At 44.1% G+C, this 20,558-nt stretch overlaps 1 protein-coding gene across 2 annotated transcripts in view; it reads left to right on the top strand.

The window, feature by feature from the left end:
• Nucleotides 1-268: 268 nt before the first annotated feature.
• Nucleotides 269-20,558, top strand: part of FAM81A (family with sequence similarity 81 member A) — a 74,776-nt gene continuing 54,486 nt past the window's right edge. Inside the window, exons 1-3 of one of the 2 annotated variants that reach the window (XM_060621067.3) lie at nt 269-508; nt 19,175-19,242; nt 20,268-20,541. In XM_060621067.3, coding sequence (XP_060477050.1) covers nt 19,196-19,242; nt 20,268-20,541 — 321 coding nt within the window. In that variant the 5' untranslated portion in view covers nt 269-508; nt 19,175-19,195. Of the gene's footprint in view, nt 509-19,174; nt 19,272-20,267; nt 20,542-20,558 lie in introns of both variants that reach the window. The other variant, XM_060621068.3, reaches the window with a different exon arrangement.

Below are 20,558 nucleotides of genomic sequence, written 5' to 3'. Positions count from 1 at the left end.
AGTGCAGGCACCATGGCTATTATCCTAATCGGGCACCATTTCGACACCTCTCCCTTCAAGTCAACCAGCCCTACAACAGGATTTATTTTCCAATAAGCGAAATCCCCGCCCGCCGACTCCGAGCCGCTTGGATGAGAGCTCTGTGGGAAACAGCAGCGACGAGGAGAGGCTATTTTGGGTGTGGGAACGCGGAGGGAGGAGGGGCGGCGCCGCCAGGCTGGGCGCGGGTGCGCGGGGAAAGCCTCCAGCTCGGGCTGCCACGGCAACCGCGTCCAGGCAACGCGCCCGGAAGCGGCTCGGGCGGCGCGCGGCGGCTCGCGCCCCCCGGGAGCCGCGAACCCGGCCGGGCCGCGCGCCGGGCCAGGCGGCAGGCGCGCGCTGATTGGACGGCGCTCCCCGCGGCGCGGGCCCGCAGCCGGGCGCCCCGCACAGCCCGCGCCAGCGGCCGCCGCACCCAGCCGCGCCGGCGAGGATATGGGCAGCCGCGGCGCGCCGGCCCCCCGCGCCGGTGAGTGCCGCGCCCCGAGGGCCCCTCCCCCCCCCGCGGGGCGTGCTCCGCGCCCAGGCGGCGGGAGCTCCCTGGGACGGCCGGTGACCTTGGGGCAGCCGCCGGGGAGATCGGCTTGGGGGGCAGAGCGAGAGCTGCGCGTGGCCCATGTGACGTGTTGCCGGCGAGAGGGTTAACTGCATGCTGACGCGAGGGGATGAAGTTGGGCACAGAACGCAACTGGCATTGCATTTTTGCGGGGGCAGGGGGGAGTTGCGTGCTAGCAAACCAACAGAAGCCGGGAGGGACTGTTGGTGGGAGCTGGGGTGGTGCACAGATTGCCAGGGGGTGGTGGTAAGTCAGCCGTCCCACTAAGAGCTGAGTGACCTTGGACAGGTTAACCTCTCTGCCTCCCCCACCCCTCTCTCATTAAAACGGGCTTGGGCTCTTTGCAGTTCCACAGTGCTGTTGTGCCATTGTACTGTGAGCTGAGAAAGGGCCCCAAAGTATGGTTCTGCGGGTACAGGATGTACAGGACTTAATCATGTTTATTCTGTAAGAGATTTGCATTAATTGGCTCTCAAAGTGGCAAGGAATGTTATCGTTTTATGGAAGATTTTGGACAGAAAGCAGTGGGTGGTCCAGGGAGTGACTTGTCAGGATGCCCAGGTTAAAACCTCTCGGGTGCGCTAAAAGTCATGAACAAAATCAGGGTTAATACTCCCAAGTTGTTCTTTCCTGTAGTTGATCTCATAGGAAACTTTGTATTTGAACAGGTAAAATCAAAACCCAATAGTGGCAGGCAGCAGCAAATTAAGTGAGTCATTTCTTCAGTGTGCACGAGGGGTGTGTGTGTGTGTGTGTGTGTGTGTGCGCGCGCGTGTGTGTGTGTGTGTGTGTGTGTGTGTGAGCGCGCGCGCGCGTCCCCGGCTGCGCTCGCGCTCTAATCTTAAAGTATGTCCGTGTTAGAAATTATTTCATAGGAGTAACCAGAAATAATGATAGAACCATTTGAATCCCCAAGAGTGCAGTTCCCTGGGAAGCACGGGCAAACATTTGCAGCTTGCTCTTTAAATAGGGAGTTGGGTTTGTGAAAGTAAATATGTTCTTTACTGAGGACCATCCCTAGGATTTGCACGTTGTGTCGGCCTTCGGGGCCCTGTCACGGAGTGTGTGTATGTGAGGAAGGTACTCCCGAGACCGAGTAGGCTGTGACATCTCTTCTATTTTTAGCATTGGCTGGTGCTAAAAAGATACTCAGGCTCTTTTTATATTCTCAGTCCATACACTTCCCTCTTCCAAAGGAGAGGGAAGGGAGGAAATGCCCTGTCCCTCTCATGGATCCTTGGGATTGCCCCTTCTGGCTTTCTGCTCCAAAGCTACCCTAAATATTCATTCCAGTCTGATTTCATCTGTATAAAAATGTGGCTTGGGAAGAAAAACATTTTTGGTGTTAATGAATAAGCTGCTGTGAGCTTGTTTACCTGACGGTTTAATAATCTTTAATGGTTTACATGTTAGAAATCTGATAGCATTCAGATAGAAAAATCCTTACTGCAAGAATTCAGCCACTAAGCCCTACAAATCCTTTCATGAATCACACTTTGTTACACTTGGAAATCTCATTAACAAACTATTCCACCTTCTCTGTCTGTAGGCCACTGACCTGTATGTCTCCAAAACCTGCCTTTCAGTGTCTTGTTTTCCACATCCTGCAGCCATACTCCTGTATTTTCGTTTTTCTGCAGCTGAGCCCATTTTCTGTCCCTCCCATAGCATCAGAGTCTGAGTGAACAATTTCTCTCAGAACAGCCCTCTCCTGTCACATCCGAGAGGGATTGGATTTCCGGTTTCTCCGTGCCACTTCCAAACCATTAACCCATCACTAACAACGTCTTCAGTTTAGGAGGCCATTCTGTCTGCTTGTGCCCCGTGCCCTCCTTCTTCTGTTCTGGGTCAGTGCTTGCCAAACCCGGTGGTTCCCCAGAATCACCTGGAGTATGGTGAAAAATGTGGCTCTTTAGACTCCCTCAAACACACCAAATGAGAATCATCAAGACGGGCAAGACCTACAAATCCTTATTTTAAAAACAAACGCAGAAAGAAGAAGGAGGAGGAAGGAGGATGGGGAGAGAAAACAGAGTTCTGTGGGTGATTCTGATGTACACCCAGGTTTGGCAAGCCCTTCGCTTGATGCTACAAAAAAGTGACAGACAGACAAACATGAGCAACCAGATTGGTTCTCTTCCCTACCTGTCTCTTGCCCGTGACTTTGGGGTTTATGTTGAGACTCTATTAATCCATTGACCTTGAAGTTCCTCAAGGTCTTCAAAAGCAATTCCCCCGGCCTTAATTTCCACTTTATTTAAACCACTCACATTTTGCACTTGTCTAGTCTTGGGCATTTCTTCCTCCTTCAAAATCTGGACTTCAACTTGGACTTCAGCCCATTCAACTGATTCTTTCCACTTATTGCACAGGATTTTAGCCATTATTGAGGACTCTGGTTCCTTAATTGCTTGCTGTTCCAATTCCTTTATGGCTCCATTTCTCCAGTTGGAGTCTATATGTTGCCAGCCATTTCGGTTCTGTCTCGAATCCTGGAATCTTTATTCTTAACATATTGGGCTTCTCATATTCCCGTCCTCAGTCCAAAATCACCCTCATTATCTACTTTTTCTTCTCCCAGCCTGCCAAGTTATCCAGGAGAAAGTCACAAAGACCTATGGACCGGTTCCACTGCAAATTTATGCTGGCTCTAATTTCACCTAGGTCCTGCTTTTCTATGAAGAAAAAAAAAATCCATTTCTTATTAACTCTTGACCGCATTCCTTTAGAGGTTGTGCCAGATTTTCCCATTCCTTAAACTTCCAGTCAGTTTCCTTTCAGGAGATAGCCTTTTTTCACTAACAAGATCAACGATGTGCATACCCTGGGTTAGTGCCCTGTACCTCAATATAAGCTCCCACTGTACCCATCCTGCCACCCCAAACATTTTTCTTTACCCATCTTCGTTCTTCTTTATTTCCTCTTTCTCCGAGGGGGGAAAAATGTCTACAAGTCTCCTCCTCAAGATTAACTCACATACACTCCACACTCTGCATTTTCTGGACTTTTTTTCCCTTCCTTCTTGCCTCATGTGGAAACTTGCTCCATTTGTTGCTCCCTTTCTTCAGTTTCTTGGGCCCCTCCTTGCTCTGCCCAACCCTCATCCGAGCATATAATCAGGTCATCCTCCTCATACCGAAAGAAACTGTGCTGGCGTCCCAGCTTTGTCCTAATAGAACTTTCTGCGATGATGGAAATATTTTGTATCTGTGTTGTCCAGGATGGTAGTCACTGAGCATATGAAATATGGCTAGTGTGACCGAGGAACTCAATTTCTAGTTTTTGTTAATTTTAAATTAATTTAAAGAGCACACGGGGCGATGGCTGCTGTATCTGGCAGGATAGTTGTGCGCCCTGCTGCTGTGTTAAACTATCCTACGGGCTTCCCTCCTTTGACTGCCCGCTCACTGGTCTGGCCCCACCCTCACCTTTGTGCTGAAACTGCTTTGTCGTAGGGCTCCCGCAGAGGTGTCCTGGTTGCAGAGCTGAGGCCTTTACTCTGTCTTTCCCTCCTTGATCTGCCCTGCTGTCTGCTACCCAGATCTTTCTTTCTTTCCTTGTCTCCATGTCACTGGTTATCCACGAGCAACTCGAACCTCTTTTGTCTCCTGTTTCCTCCTGATTTCTGAATGTAGGATTTTTTTTTAATGTTTATTTATTTTTGAGAGAGAGAGACAGCGCGAGCAGAGGAGGGGCAGAGGGAGAGACACACACACACAGAATCTGAAGCAGGGTCCAGGCTGTGAGCTGTCAGCACAGAGCCTGAGACAGGGCTCGAACCCACAGACTGCGAGATCATGACCTGAGCTGAAGTCAGAGGCTTAACCGACCGAGCCACCCAGGTGCCCCTGAATGTGAGATTCTGTCAGGTCCTGTTCTTGGTCGTTTTCTCTTCCTCTGCTGGCCTCCTGCCTTCTCTCTCTCCCAGAGTCAACTCCCCTCAGAGCCTATGTTAGTTGTCAATGGGTGGTTGACCTGTGCTTTACTGGGCACCACGATTCACTCGTATCCTGACTCGTATCCTGTCATTTTGTCCTCGCTCCGCCTCTGTGAGGCAGATACTCCTATCATTCCTGTTAATATAGGTGGAGAACTTGAAGCAGAGAGAAATGAGAATAACCGAAGTAAGTGACTGGTTGTGAAGGAGCAGACCTGAGAGAGGAATTCTGGCAATCTGACCTTAGAGCCTGCTCTGACTGGGCTTTCCCAAGGCCCTCCAGCAGTCTTCAAATCTGCATTTCTAGTCTGCCTTCTCCCAAATTCCGTTCAGAATCTGATACCCAGAAGCCCGGCTATTTTGTCTGTAGCTTCCTTAACCATTTCCCCCTTTTTCACTTTTTATTTACAGAAAAGTTGCAAGAATAATTTAAATAATTCCCATCTTTAATTCAGATTCCATAAATATTAACTGTTGGCCACACTTGCTGTATCCTCCTCTTTCTCATTCTCTGTATATGCACATGTGCACGCACGCACACATGCTCACTTACATACGTCGTGGTTTTTTCAGAACCATTTCAGAGTTAAGTTGTAGACTTGATGCCCGTGTACCTACCTCCCCCAGTACTTCAGTGTATATTTCCAAAAAGAACAAGGACATTTTCTTGTACAATAAGCATAATACTCAATGATTATTAAGACATTATCATTGATTCTGTACTGTTATCTAATCTATAAACCTTACTCAAATGTCACCAATAGCTCTAATAATGTCTTTATAGTAAAAGAGGAGGGAAAAAAAATCTTTTCCTATGTTAGTTGTCATGCCTCTTTATTATTTTTTTAATTGTTTATTTTTGAGAGAGAGAGAAAGCAGGGGAAGGGCAGAGAGAGAGACAGGAAGAGTATCCAAAGCAGACTCTGAGCTGACAGCACAGAGCCTGATATGGGGCTCGAACTCACAAACCGTGAGATCATGACCTGAGCCCAAGTCAGAAGCCTAACTGATTGAGTCACCTGGGTCCCCTGCCCCCCCACGCCTCTTTAATTTCCTTTCATCCGGATGGTTCCTCACTTCTTTGTCTTTCATGACCTTGACCTTGACGCTTTGGAAGGGTACAGGCAGTTATTTTATAGAGTATCCTTTAACTTGGGTTTGCCTGGTGTTTCTCATGATGGATTTAGGGAGGCACCCATGAGACGACAGTGTGCCCCTCTCAGTGCATTCCTTCATGATCTCCATGCCTGTCACCATCCTCTGTAACCTGCTCTTGAGCGCTGGCGTTTTCCTAACTTTTCTCCCGTTCTGCACACTCCCACATCCAGGTGGTCATTGAGTGGTGAGGTGCTCCCTGCAGTCTCCCTCAGTTCATCACTTCCTTTCTGTTCCTACTGCCTCTCTCTTATTTTCGGAGTCGGCGCCTCTGCTCACCGTCCCAGCGACCCTCCCAGCTTTTGCTTCCGCTGCGAACCAACAGAACCCACGTGCCAGGAGTTTTCAGTAGTCAGTGCTTCCTCTGCTTTGCCCTCCCTCTACCCTTGCCGATGCCGCCCTGTGTGTCCTTAACTCATCCCTTTGAGCGTCCGGCTCAAATGCTATACCTGATGGCCCGGGTCATATCCGTCCTGCCTTCTGCGTAGAAGCAACGCCTGGTGTGTACCACTTACATGGCGTGTACCAGCTTCTCTCCTCTTGCGTGGCGGCCTGTTCTCTTTCCCTGTTGAATTGAAGCTTCTGAGTGTGGGGGCTGTGTCTTGCTCGGCACTGTGGAGGCTCAGTGAGTATTTGCTGACTGGATGAATTTCCTTGATTAAAATCATTTAGAAAAATGCTCAGGATGATCTTAGAGTTGTCTGCTAGCCTCTGGTACGTGCTGGCGGGTGTGAGCGAGACCCCATGCCTCACTCCAAGAGTCAGGTAGATGTGGGTTCAAAATCGGGCCTTTTACGAAGTGACGGGTGATTTGAAAAGGTGCTTCCATGTTGTAAGTGGAATAAGTAATTTTCCCCTGATGACACCTTAACTTTGGGTATATGTGTCAAGACAAAGACATGGCATATTTGATTTAAAAAAAAAAGAGTAGAGAAACCTAACATAGCATATTAAAAATGGCCCATCTAGTTCTTCACACCCCAAATGAGCAGCTGCATGTGTGAGGAGTAGTTTCTCGGGCTCACATCCTGCCTTGGAGCCCTCGGACCACCTGTTTCTCTCCTCTTCATTGTCTAGCCGCCTCTCCTCCTCTGCTTACCCATTGGCACTGCCTCTCTGCCTTCACTCTTGCCCCTCTTCTCCCTTGTCTCTCTTCCTGCCTGTTCCCTTCTCTTAACAACTCTTCTGCTTTCATTCCTCTCTCTGTATGGATTATTCTTCTTTTTGGCTTATTGGATATGGTTTTATGTTCTATGCATTTTTAATATAAAAACAGGTGAGAAGAGATAAACAGGTTTTGTTTGTTTGTTTGTTTGTTTGTTTTACTACTTGCTGGTCTTCTATTGATCCCCCCTCACCCCCCATGGCTCAGTGGTTCTTGGTATTTTAAGAACATTGTTACCAGTTACAATAAAGCGGTTCATTGAGTCACTCATTGAGTTACCTTTTGGGTACACCAGGAGCGGTTACTGGGAATGTGCTGGTTGACAGACATCAAAAGGCCTGAATTTGTCAGTCTCTGTTAAGGCAGGATTGGCATTTGAAGTCAGTAATCAGATTTTATGGTGGTGAGTTGTTGGGATTGTTGGAAAGACATTATTCCTCCTCAAGGCGTGCCTGCGCTTGCTGGCTGGTGGTCAGCTTTTTTCTCATTCTTAAGAGAATGCTTTTGTGCAGATGACATCTTCTCTGGATAAAGTCGCTACAGAAGTGAAGGCAAGAGATTCTGTTGCTTAGCTGAGTGGGGCTTACATACAAAGCGTGTTTATGTGGGAGAGAATGTGTGGGGGTTGCTTTCACATTATGGAATTCTTAAAATTGTTTAACCGGGAAGATGTTATTCAGAAACCCCTGGTGCTTTCAGCTTGTTTTTTGTTTATTTCAGATTTCTTTTTTCCTCATTTTTAATTATCTCTGGAAGAGCTCAGGAGTCCTCCCCTGCCCTCTCTAAAATAGTTATAAAATTAATGCATTGAGCTCAAGTTGTTACTCCAAATAAAAGAGTCTCTCACAGACTCCTGTGTTCAGCAGATACGTCCAGCCCCCTCCCACCGTGTATGAGAAAAAGGGCAGAAGCTGGAGGCTGGATCTTTCTTCCGTGGCCAGATGCATAGCTTTTTGGTCAGAGATGCATATAGGCTAGAACCCAGAAGTCACAACTTGCATTCTGTCTACACAAGTGTACAAAGTCATGCCTTCCTCTCCATGGCCCTTGGTGCATCTGGGTGTGTAGGTAATTTAGTAGGTAGAAAGTTTACACCAGCTTTTAGTAATATTGTTTCTGTTCTAGCCGTTGCATTTGGCAGGTTCCCTTTTTAACATTTGGTAATGTGTCTTCTCTAACGCTAAAAAGAAAAGTTGCCAAATATAGCTGTTGATCATAATAAAACACCCTAAAAGTAATATTAAGACACTTCTTTGTGGTGTAGGTACATGCATGTATGAGTGCCTGTGCACACTGTAGGGCAACCTGAAGGAGTCAGCCAGGCTTACAGCTCGAAAGGGACCTTGAGTCAGCAATCGATATGTCATCGGGGCACAGCAACTCAATAATTGAAATGATGGGCCTTACCAAATTAGAAAAACAAACAAGTGAACAGATATTTATGAGTGTCTGTGAAGAGGTGCTGTGTTGGGCTTCCAGAATCATTTGGCAGGATGTCCCTGCTGGCCCAAAGTAGCTCAGTTGGGGAGACATAATCCCTGAAAAGTTCAACTAACAATAGAAGATTTAAATAGTATTTCAAAATAGCTGTTATTAATAGACGGGAACAGAAACCAATCTGTTTTTGCAATGTTTCTCCTAAAAACGTTCACATTGTTCTGAAGTATAGAGAATGGATTAAAGTCACGTTGGTGGCTATTCCTTGGGTTCTAGGGGTTCAGATGATTCCAGTCCATTTGTGAATCCATCTGGACCTGACAGAGGCCACATGTATGTTGCAGATTTACTGGATCTCTTCAGTTCTGTAGCAATCCCTGTCCTTGCTAGCAGCCACCATAAATGGTTTGAGCATTTTAAGGTTTTTTGTTTTGTTTTGTTTTGTTTTTGTTTTTTTATGGGTCAGAAATACAGCCATTCTTCACCTCTCTACGTTCAACAGAATTCTTCTTGTGAATTGTGCTAGAGTGGAAGGGAAAGAAAATAAGTCTTGCAAAGTGGAATCAAGGCCATTTCATAAAAGCCATTAGAAATAGTTGCCTTGGCACCTTTTGGGATGAGCACTGGGTGTTGTATGGAAACCAATTTGACAGTAAATTTCATATATTAAAAAATAAAATAAAAAAAAAAAAAAAAAAAAAAGAAATAGTTGCCTTGGGACCTGCGGAGGTCCTCACGCTATCTCTGGAATCTAAGATTTTTGGAATGCTGTGCTGGTAGCTCCCACCAGTGGCAGCCACTGGACCTGGACACAATGCCTGATTGCCTACGTGAGGACAATCCAGGGCCTTGAGGAGGGCTTCAGTGAGGGCACTGGGCTCAGGCCTCATTATGTACACAGGAGAGAATGGGGCTTGGGTAACAATTCACAGCAAACTGGGAGTTGTTTGATGAGTGTAGAGTTTCAGTTCTGGAAGATGAAAAAGTTCTAGAGGACTGTTTTTTTTGTTTTTTAGTGTGTGTGTGCGCGTGTTTTAAGTTTATTCATTCTTGAGAGAGAGAGAGAGAGAGAGAGCAGAGAGGAAGACAGAGGATCCCAAGCAGGCTCTGCGCTCACACTCAGGGCTCTAACTCACAAACTGTGAGACCATGTCCTGAGCTGAAATCAAGAGTCGGACACTTAACCAGCTGAGCCACTCAGGTGCCCCTAGAGATCTGTTACACAACAGTGTGCATAAAGTTAACACTACGGTACTGCACATTTAAATTTTTTAAAGATGACAAATCTTGGGTTACGTGTTTTTAACCACAGTAAAAACAAAAAACAAAACAAAAAACCTCCAGCAAACTTATTTTTCTGAACCTTGGAATATCTGTTAAACCCAGAATCAGGCTTGTCTCTTGGTTTTGATGACTGTAAATGGACAATTTCTGATTTTTTTGTTTTATTTTCTCTCTTTTGTTCATTCTTTTATTCCAGAAGTTGTTATTTAAATTTTTGTCACTGTGAAAATAGTGTACTTTTAAAGTGTTTTGAAAATAAGGAAAAGTGGAATATTATTTTGTATTTTAGAGAGAGAAAGGGTGCACAAACGTACCCAATGTCACTATTTATATTTTGGCTTGTTTCTTTACATTGTTTTAGAAAGTTTTTTTTTAATGTTTATTTTGAGAAAGAGAGAGAGAACACACGTGCTGGGTGTGGAGGGGCAGAGAGAGAGGGAGAGAGAGAATCCCCGACAGACTCTACATGGTCAGTGCAGAGCCCGATGCATTGCTTGAACCCACAAACAGTGAGATCATGACCTGTGCCAAGATCAAGAGTCGGATGCTCAACCAGGCACCTCTACATTGTTTTAAAAAATATTATTACTTTTAGTACTGAAGCCCTGCCACACTCCCCTCAGGACAGTTGAGGGATTTCTGGGTTGCTGGGGTAATGTAGAATTGGAAAGAAATGTGAAGGTATGTCAGGGAAGATTCACTTGCCCTTGACCTAAGGTATCCAGAAAGGCACATTTTGGTGGGAGGATGCCCAGTGTCTTAGGGGCTGTGTTGGGGGGTGGGGGGATGTTATAACATCCCCTTCTTTGGTGACTTACCCAAATTTCTCCCGGATGTATCTTATAACCATAATGCCATTTCCATCCCCCAAAGTGTTAGCCTAGTACATTTCTTGCAAGGATGGCTCATCTATCTGTTCTCCAAAACTCCGTCCAGTTTAGGGAGAGGGGAGCTGTCTACTAAGAAGAAGACAGGGCATGCTTACTTGTGCGGTTTCATTTTCTTTGCACATAACTTGGAGGCACTCCTTCAATCTGAGCCCTGTGGTTAATTTGTGGAAACCTCCTGCCATTATCAGTGGTTTTTCTTTGGCTTTCTTTATCAATCTAATATTTTGGCTTTGAAATTAGTTGCACAACTCTCTTCCTCCTCTTTGTACTGAAAACAAATGATTTACCCAAACACCAGCTATTCACATCCCAGAACAATGCCAGCAACTTGGCACAGGGTGGATTGGGGCAGTGGTATTAAACGTAGCTGCAAGTCAAGGAAGTGCGCACTCATAGAAGCAGAGTCCCGTGGTCGGTCGGGTAGGAGAGGGGAGGAAGGCAGATAAGGATGGCCTCTGCACACAGTGGGGTGGTGGTTGTCGTGCCCTTGACTGCTCTACCCACCTCCACAGACCCAGGGTCTGGTGAGCTCCTCATCTCGGGGAGGAGGAGGAGAAAGAGGGGTAGAACTTAAAAATATGAAGGTCCTTTAAACTCAAGTTAAAATGTTTGTACCATCTAAATTGTGGTGCAATGGAGCCAACTTGTGGTTTCAGGCCCTGTTTATGGTTTTATATAGTATTATAAATCCTTTTTCAAATCTTGTTCTTTTAACAAAAGTAACATTATAGCTAGCAAATAAATATTTTCCATGTTACTTCATAGTCTTTATAACCATTATTTTTTTATTTTTTAAAAGTCCAAGTTTTTTATTATTATTTTTTATTTTAGAGAGAGAGAGGGCAGGCACACAAATGGGGGAGAGGGGCAGAGGGAGAGAGAGAGAGAATCCCAGGTAGGCTCCATGCTCAGTACAGAGCCTGACACAGGGCTTGATCCCACGATCCTGGGACTGAGCCACCCAGGCGCCCTAAGCAACCATTATTTTAAATAACTATTGATATATTCTTGTGTGGATTTGCCATGTTTTAATTAACTACTGTTTTACTGTTGGACATTTAACCAATAGCCATCTATAGAAACACTAACATTTAGATACGATCACATACCAAGTATGGATAAAATGCTTTCGGGCTAGAGATTTGATAAAGATTAGTTACTGTTCTAATTTCATGGTCCTCAGAATGTCTAGGGCAAGATTGCATTCTGTGCATGCACTGAAGAGACTAACACTAGGACTTCCTTCCATCTCATGGTCTTTACATGTTTGTTTTTAAGCGGGGGTGGGAAGAAGTTATTTTCTTTTTTTAATGATGCAACGAAAAATTAAGTTTAAGAAGTAAAACATCAAAAACAATCATATATTTAAAGCCCTTTGTATCCCTGTGTCTGATCCCCTCTTTCTCTCACTCAGTGACAAATATGACTCTGACTTGGTGTCTGCCATTTCCATGCTCATTGTTAGATATAGATTCAGCATATTATTTGCAATATTTTAAATCTTAATAAAAAGGTCTTCATGGGGGCACCTGGGTGGCTCAGTCAGTTGAGCGTTGGACCAGCTCAGGTCATGATCTCGCAGTTTGTGGGTTCGAGCCCCGCGTTGGGCTTTGTGCTGACAGCTCAGAGCCTGGAGCCTGCTTCGGATTCTGTGTCTCCCCTTCTCTCTGCCCCTCCCATGCTCATGCTCTGTCTCTCTTTGTCTCTCAATAATAAATAAATGTTTACAAAAAATTTTTTTAATAAAAAAAAAAGGTCCTCATGCTGTCCATATCCTTCTTCAGCTGGTCTTTTTACTTAATATATTTGTGAGATTCTTTCACACTGGGACGTGTAATTCAAACCCATTTATTTCCACAACTGGTGGTTCTTCCATTGCATGAATGTGTCATGGTTTATTCATCCACTTGCCTAATGATGGGTGTTCAATCCACTTCCCCCAACCCCACCACCTACTTTTTTGCTCTTAGAAACAATGCTACCTTAAGTAGTCTTGTTAGTGTCTCTTTGTGAACATGCTTGAGAAGTTTCTGAGGTATTTCTTAGCAGTGGAATCATTGGGTCATGGAGTTTGTGCATCGTCAGCTTTACTAGATGTTGACGATTGCTTTCCAAAGTGGTGGTACTGGTTCACACTCCCATTTGGTGTTCCTGTTTGTTTCATATATATTCCTGTCAATCCTGGATCTTGCCACACTTGAGTTTTGCCAATATGATGGGGTGAAATGGTATCCCTTGTGATTTTATCTATTATGGCCAATTAGATTTATTTTATAATTTGCTTCCATTGGCCAGCACAGAGCCAATGTTATGAAAAAACTTGTTAAAGTTCTTATTCTTCATTGTTTTTTTGAGATTTTATGTATGTATGTATGTATGTATGTATTTGTTTATTTATTTATTTATTTATTTATTTATTTTTAAGTCTGCTCCATAGGCAGAGTGGAGCCCAACGTGGGGCTTGAACTGACAACCCTCAGATCAAGACCTGAGCTGAGATCAAGAGTCAGATGCTTAACAAACCGAGCCACCTAGGCGCCCCTTTTTGAGATTTTTTTTAAAGCAAAACAACCAGTTTGGAATTTGTTAAATGACTTAAAAGGTATATTATAAAATAAATAAATCTCTTCCCAGCGAGGAGAACCACACCCCGTGTGATTTGGTATCAGAATCCCAGGTGACTGCAGTTGCGGACTGAATACAGGTGACTGCCGCTTGACTGGTCTCCGCTGTGTTCTGTTGGTCAGGAGCAAGTCACAGGCCCCACCATACTCAAGGAGAGGGGATCACACAAATACGAACTTCAAGAGGCAGGGATCTTGGGGGCTACCTCACACATTAGTCTGTTCCCCACAATAGGTACCAGGTGGTGCTCATCATGTTTCAGGTTTAGATGTTCAGCTCTGCTACAGCAGTCAGAGACCATCCGATTTCAGGAGACAGACTTTGGTTCCCAGCGCCACGAGAAGAGTAGCTGACAGCGGGGCTCATGCTGCTTCCTGCACGTTCTCCTTTTACACACATCCACATGGGAAGCTAAATGATGTGTGTGGTTGAGTGTGGGCTCAGGGCAAGAAGAGTGAGCAGGAATATCTCAGTGGCTGATGTCGTTGGACCATGAGAACTTAAAACATCCCTCAGCGTTATAGAACTCTTCCTGCTGCTGCAGATTCTTAGGTTGTTGGGAACAGTGATGAATTTTGCCTCTTCACACTCTGCTTTTACTAGATATGCAATGTACACTATCCCCCTTTATGGTCGCACATTCATTCTCTAGTCAGGATATAATTCGGTTGATTAAATTCAACATTATGAAATGTCTTCATTTCTGTCATCTGACCTTGAGATTTGTCCGTCTAGCAAACAGTTCATCAGCCGTGTGCCAGGTGCTTGGGATACTGTGGACAATACAGCTCCTCATGGAGCCCACAGTATAGAGCCAAAGACTAACATTGAACTAGTAATCACAAGTGTGAGGACAGTTTGCCCTGTTTTAGTTGTGAGTTATCAGCAGTGTCTTGGATTGTTCTCACAGATCCACCGGTTTTTATCCCTTCTTGATTCTTTAGATTTTATTGTCTGAGTCTCACCTCAACCTGTTTTTAAAGTAGCTTGCACTCTGCCCCACTGACTTTTATACTACCTACATCATTTCATAAAACAAAGGAAAGGAAAATAAGAGACCAAAAAGTTGAACTGAATCATGATTTAAAATAACATTTCAAGGGCACCTGGGTGGCTCAGTTGGTTAAGCGTTGGACTCTTGGTTTCGGCTCAGGTCATGATTTCATGCTTTTGTGAGTTCGAGTCCGGCATTGGGCTCTGTACTGACTGCTCAGAGCCTGCTTGGGATTCTCTCTCTCCCTCCATCCCTCTCTCTCTGTGCCCCTACCCTGCTTATGTTGTCTCTGTCTCTCTCAAAAATAAATAAATAAATTAAAAAATATATATAACTTTTCAGGGGTGCTTGGGTGGCTTAGTTGGTTCATGTCCAGCTCTTGATTTTGGTTCAGGTCATGATCCCAGAGTCACAGATCCAGCCCCATGTCTGGCTCTGCACTAAGTTTGGAGCCTGCTTAAGATTCTCTCTCTCTCTCTCTCTCTCTCTCTCTCTCTCTCTCTCTCTATCTCTCCCTCCCCCCACCCCCCCCCGTGCCCCTCCCTGACTTGACTCACATGTGGGCAGTGAGTGCTGTCTCTAAAATTTTTTTAAAAAAATTAAAAAAAATAGTAAAGTGATACATTAACATCAGCACTTTCTGAGTGGTGGTTTTCACTTTATGCCTTTCTGTAGACCTTAAATTTTAATAGTCACAAAAAGCATTTTTCAGTTTAAGAAAAGGTGTTTCTTAAAATATTTCAAATTTCTCCATATGAAATATATGTATTGCAAACTGTTCTTTTCACATATGTGCCCTGGTTGAGAAAACACAAGTGACAGCATTGCTTCAGTCCAGCTGTAACCTCAGCACATGGTGAGGCCTGGAGGAATAGCATTGGCCAAATGAAAGAATTATAGCAGCTGCCTAATCATTTCCCCACTAGCCCCACATAGTAAACAATATCATATCTCCCTCCTTAAACAAATGAGTACTATTTGCTGAGCCATTTATATAAAGTTTTATTTTTAGCAACGGATGTATTTTCTATCAGATGTGCGTCAGCCAGGGAAGGGAAAGGAACCAGCCCTTACTGGAAGCGCATTCAGTGCCCTAAGGCCAGACAGCGTTCTGGATTCCCCATAATCCTTCAGTGGTTAATGCCTGGGGAGGAAGAGGAGGAGGCCCTAGGTTCCCTGCTCTGTTCTTTCCTGGCCACGTATGGTTGGGCCACTCGCTGAACATTTCTGTTTCCTTTGGTTAAATGGCGATAAGCGCAGCCCCTTCACGGACTCTGAGGATGAATTCAACTAATGCACATAAATGTGCTCCAGGAGTGCCTGATATGGGTAAACACTTGGTGAGAGTGAGCAGCTATTCTTTATGAGGTCGCTGGCCCAACAAGGTAAGGCCAGCCTGCTAAGATCGTATTGTTAGCGGAGAAGCCAGGATTCAAATAAGGGTTTTTCTGACCTCGGTGCCCGTGCTTTCCACGCTAGAGAATTTTGTCTGCGGTTGCACAAAGCAGAAGGAGGGAAGCACAGGCAGTAGGGGGAAGGAAAATGAGCAGCGAGAATGGGGAGTTAAGGAAAAGGAAAGGGCCAAGGAAATTGCAGGGAGAGCCCTGAGGGGTAAAAAAGGAAAAGAAAGTGGAGAAAGCCCAGGCAGAGCGGGGCCAGGAGAAGAGTGGGAATAGTAAGGAGGGAAGAAGCTCCTCCCCCAGGCCTCGCCCTTCCGGGCTGAGTTCTGGTCCAAGGGACCTCTCCCTTCTCTAGACCCTCCACCCCTCTGTAGCTTGCCTTTCCCCGTCCCAGCCCTCAGCCGCGCTGCCCGTCCCCACACTGCCCCCGGACAAAGTCTCAGGTCCTGAGGTGGGTTAGAGCTCTACTCCCTCCTACCCGTCTTTCTAGACACACCTTACGCTGTTCTCTGCTCTCTATCCTTTCCCTGTATTTTTAACTATAAGAAAATAGGCTTCCCCCCCTACCACCAGATTACAACCACTTTATTCATACATGCTTTGCCTATTTTTAAAAAAATTTCTGACACGCTGCACTTCAGTGCTGTATTTTAATAGTAAACTGAAAAACTAAATATTTTTATGATTAGAATTTAATTTTTCAGTAAAACCTGCCATTTTAACTTATAAAAATCATATATCATTTTACATTAAATGATACTGTAGGTATTTCTACCCAAAAAGAATCCTTGTAATCCCAAATAATTATTTTGGTTTAGATAATAGCGTTTCCCTTTACTCTTGTGTGAACAACCAAATGGTACAGGTATATTGCATATTTGGAGCGTTGCGATTTTACTTTTTCTTTTTTTTCTTGTTAATATTATTATTATTTTATTTTTAGAGAAAGAGTGTGAGTTGGAGGAGAGGGGCAGAGGGAGGAGGAGAGAGAGAGAGAGAGAGAGAGAGAGAGAGAGAGAGAGAGAGAATCTAAAGCAGGCTCCATGCTGAGCATGGAGCCTGATGTGGGGCTCGATCCCATGACCCTGGGACGACGATCTGAGCAGAAATCAAGAGTCAGATGCTCAACCGACTGAGCCCCTCAGGTGCCCCTGATTTTATGTTTTCTTATTTCTTTCACTTCTTTTTCTCTCTTGTTTATCTACCTGCCCCTTCCCCTAATTTCCCCAAGTTTTTTAAACTCATACTGGAGATTAATATTATTACAGCAAAACACAGCACAGTCAGAGCAGTATACAACCCGGATCTGCCCAATAATGTTGTAGACCCACTTGTGGTGCTAGAGTTCAGATTTATAAATGTGCAGAAACTGATGACCACAGGCAGATAAGCCAGAATTGACAATGGGAAGATCTGGAAATGATCTTTGGGAAGTTATTTAACCCTGTGACTTACTTATTTTTAATCTTTATTCATTTGCAATATAGATCCCATTGTTCTGGCAAAGGATCGTGATACTAACCAACCAAGAAAACTAACATAAACCAATTCCTACCATATGTCATGCAGAGGGCACCAGTTCTGAACGGACTCAGTGTGTGTTGTGAATTCATGCCATGTGACATTTCCCGTGGTAGAGAGTGCATAGTGCTTGGTAATAGGTTTATTCTGAAAAGCAATCTTAGACAATGAGTGGTGGATAGACTCTTTTTTTCAGAAATGTGGCTGGGTTTCTGTGGCTCAGGCAGGATAATTCCAGAGGGATGAAATGACCTTCAGAAAAGGAGATTCCAAAAGTCTCCATTTATTTGCAAATAATTATATGAAGTGGCTGTTTGGGATGCAGTCTCAGTAAAGAACTATGCTTTTTAACTAAAACATTCTCTAATGCCTTCATTGCTACAGTTTCTGACACTGGAATGCAAGTCATGCTCCCATTAACAGGCACGTATGGAATCTTCTAGGTCAGCTCTATGTCTATTATGATTTGAAATATGCCTTTAAGGAGCATGTAGTTTAAGGGAGATGAAATATTACATGGCTAAAAATAATAGGGTGTAATAAGTAGTATAAGACATACAGAATAAGTGCTGAAGAAATACAAACAAGGGAGCCATTTTATTGAATTGAGGGGCAGGCAGGTGAGGCCTAAAGGATGAATAGGAGTTTTCTAGGCAGGCAGGGATGAGAAGGGTGTTTGTGATATAGAGCTCATGGACAAAGGTATGAAGGCAGAAGAGTGCATGACATATTCACGGACCGTGGTGGGTGGCGTGGCATTGGGGGGGGCTGGCGTTGGCTGGAGTGGCCCCATATGGAGCTGGGAGAGGGGCCTATGCCAGAGTGTTCCAAGAGCATAGAAAGTACGGGTGGTGTTGGAGTATTGAGGGAAGGTGTGGAACATTCTCTCTGTTCTCCACGTTGGGAAATCCTACTCATTTTCATTAGTTCCTCCCTGACCTGCTGCTACCCAGCAAACAGTAAGGCATCTTCTTTTTTCCTCCCTATGTGTTTTTCGTTCATAGCCATTTATCCCGTTGTTTCTCTGTAGGCTGTGAAACCCTTGAGGGGGAGGGTATTTTTGGTCTTACACATTTAGGTTACTCAGCTGCAAAACAGATGCCAAATAAATGTTTCGTAGGTTAGGCTATTCTGTAGATTAATATCTCAACTAAGGTACATTACAACTTTTAAATGGTAAAGATTCTATGATTCTAAATACTAACATCTTCCACACTGGCCTGATTTCATGTAATCTAAATGACAGATTATTATCTTGAGAACTGAAGAAGTCCTTTGGCATCATAACTTGTTTGGCATGAATCACTTTTTTCTTAAATGTAATTTCTTTAAATTCAAAGTTCTTTGTCTAGGAAAATGAAATGTTCGCATTTTGAAACTCTAAAAATAACACACTGGGGAGATGATGCCAAAACAGTGGTTTCAATCACAAATGCTCTCTGAATCCAGCATCTAAATGAGAACTAATTACTGAATCAGATCATGGTTACTAGGCATTCATTGTGTTAAGGCAATTAACAGCAGTATTGAGAAACTCAAGTAAGAAAATATTTTAAAAACTCTCCAGTTTTGTTCAAATTTCTAATGTGCTGGGATGATCAACTGTTCCTTATATGCAAGGAATAATATGAATGATGATATCTTATTGTACAGTTTTAATAAATACCAGTCTTATTCTCTTAGTGGATAGATAGGTTCCCCAAGTCAGATCTGATTGATGTATTGTTTAAGATTGATTTAGAAATAAGTGCTTTTAATTTGCTATGGAGTTTACTAAATTTGCTGAGTTCACATTTACTAAGGTAGTTTCCTACCTTACATGATTGAAAAAGCCTGTTAAAGAAACTATCTTGTTTCCCTAAAAGGGGTTTCTCAAGCTTGACATGCAGGTACGGGATGAGGAAACTTCAGGAAAACCCACTTAACAGTCTTTGTTGATCTGTCTAGCAAGGCTTCGTAGTATTAATTTTGATTTTGCTTGATTCTTTTCTCCTTATTTAGAAGCATTTGCTGTTTATTCCGTATGTAAGATAGAAGACATTTAATAATACAACTGATTGGTGTGTTGGCATAATTTACGATCCACTTAGTAAGTTCATAATAAGCTTTAGACGTCATTTAAATTCCAGATATAAACTGTTAAATAATTTAATGCTTATTTTTTTCAACAGATGTGAATTATTAAAAAGAAAATGGCCCGATGGTGCCCTGTATTTCCTTCTCTCGTCACCGAGGAAAGGTATAATATATGGAAAATATGCATCTAAGGTATACTTTTCCTTTCCACCAATCCCATGAGGGCTGCTAGTGGGTGTGATGGTTATTATAAATGAAGGCTTGTGGCTCTTACATTACCCAAGGATGATTTTGTTCAAGGGCAATAGAAGTACAGTTGTGTTCCCTCTCCAGCTTCCATATAGAATGCTGTTGGCTGCTCAGCGATAGTGAGACGTGAAGACCTCATAATAGCCCTGCAGTACAGCTGTACTTCTGGTCACTGGTAAAACGCAACTGTGGAGGCCTGGAGACTAGTGTCCCACTAACCCTTTTAAATCAGAAGTTGCAGATTGGGGGGTCCATAGACCAGAACTGGCTCATGGAAGCGCATTGTTTGGCCTGCATTATCTTAAAATACTTTTTAAATGACTTGTTAACATTTAAAAGTCAGGTGATTTCACGTACAAGTCTGAATTTCCTGGCTATTCTTAAAATATGAGATGATCTGGAAAAATAGACCCACATCCCCAGATGGTTACTCATGGATGGGGCAGAACTAGGGCTGCCTTTAGTGGAGGAATGCCCTTTCCAGGTCTCCGCAGTCCCCTCCCTATCATATGTGATATGCATCATTCATTTATGTTACCTACTTAACCCTTGTAGGCCTTTGAGTTTGTTAGTATGTTAGAAAACTGCTGTAGGGGAATGCAGGAGGAGGGCATGTCAGGAGACTTGACTTCGATGATACAGCTTAGTCTTGATAACACACCTTCAACTGGGGAGACATCTCAGTGTGCCCAATTCCACCAGCCTCTTGATTTTGGTGGTCATGGAACCTACTACCAACACACTGAAGTGTCTGCGTATGATTGTTTAAAGTTTCCTGGCTCACAGGGAAAACTCTTTGGTGCAGAAACCCTCCCTCAAACCCTGTTTAGCTTGTAGGGATAAATAATTGGCATTTCCTTCTCTGGAAAGTCTTGAATCTGGCTTTGAAAATTACTTTTTCCCAATTAACAACCCTAGTAATATGGCTCCCTTGCACAGGCGAGTTAGAACCATGCCCCGACACAGCCAGTCCCTGACCATGGCACCCTACTCATCTGTAAGCCTAGTGGAACAACTGGAAGATAGAATCCTCTGCCACGAGAAAACAACCGCTGCCCTTGTGGAGCACGCCTTCCGGATTAAAGACGACATTGTCAGCAGTTTGCAGAAAATGCAAAACAAAGGGGGAGGTGACCGCCTGGCCAGGCTTTTCTTGGAGGAGCACATCAGAAACATCACTGCCATAGTGAAGCAACTCAATCGGGATATTGAGGTGAGTAAGGTGTGTGC

Source organism: Panthera onca, chromosome B3 (genome assembly GCF_046562875.1).
Source record: "Panthera onca isolate mPanOnc1 chromosome B3, mPanOnc1 haplotype 2, whole genome shotgun sequence".
Taxonomy (NCBI): domain Eukaryota; kingdom Metazoa; phylum Chordata; class Mammalia; order Carnivora; family Felidae; genus Panthera; species Panthera onca.
This window is presented reverse-complemented; position numbering and strand designations above follow the sequence as displayed.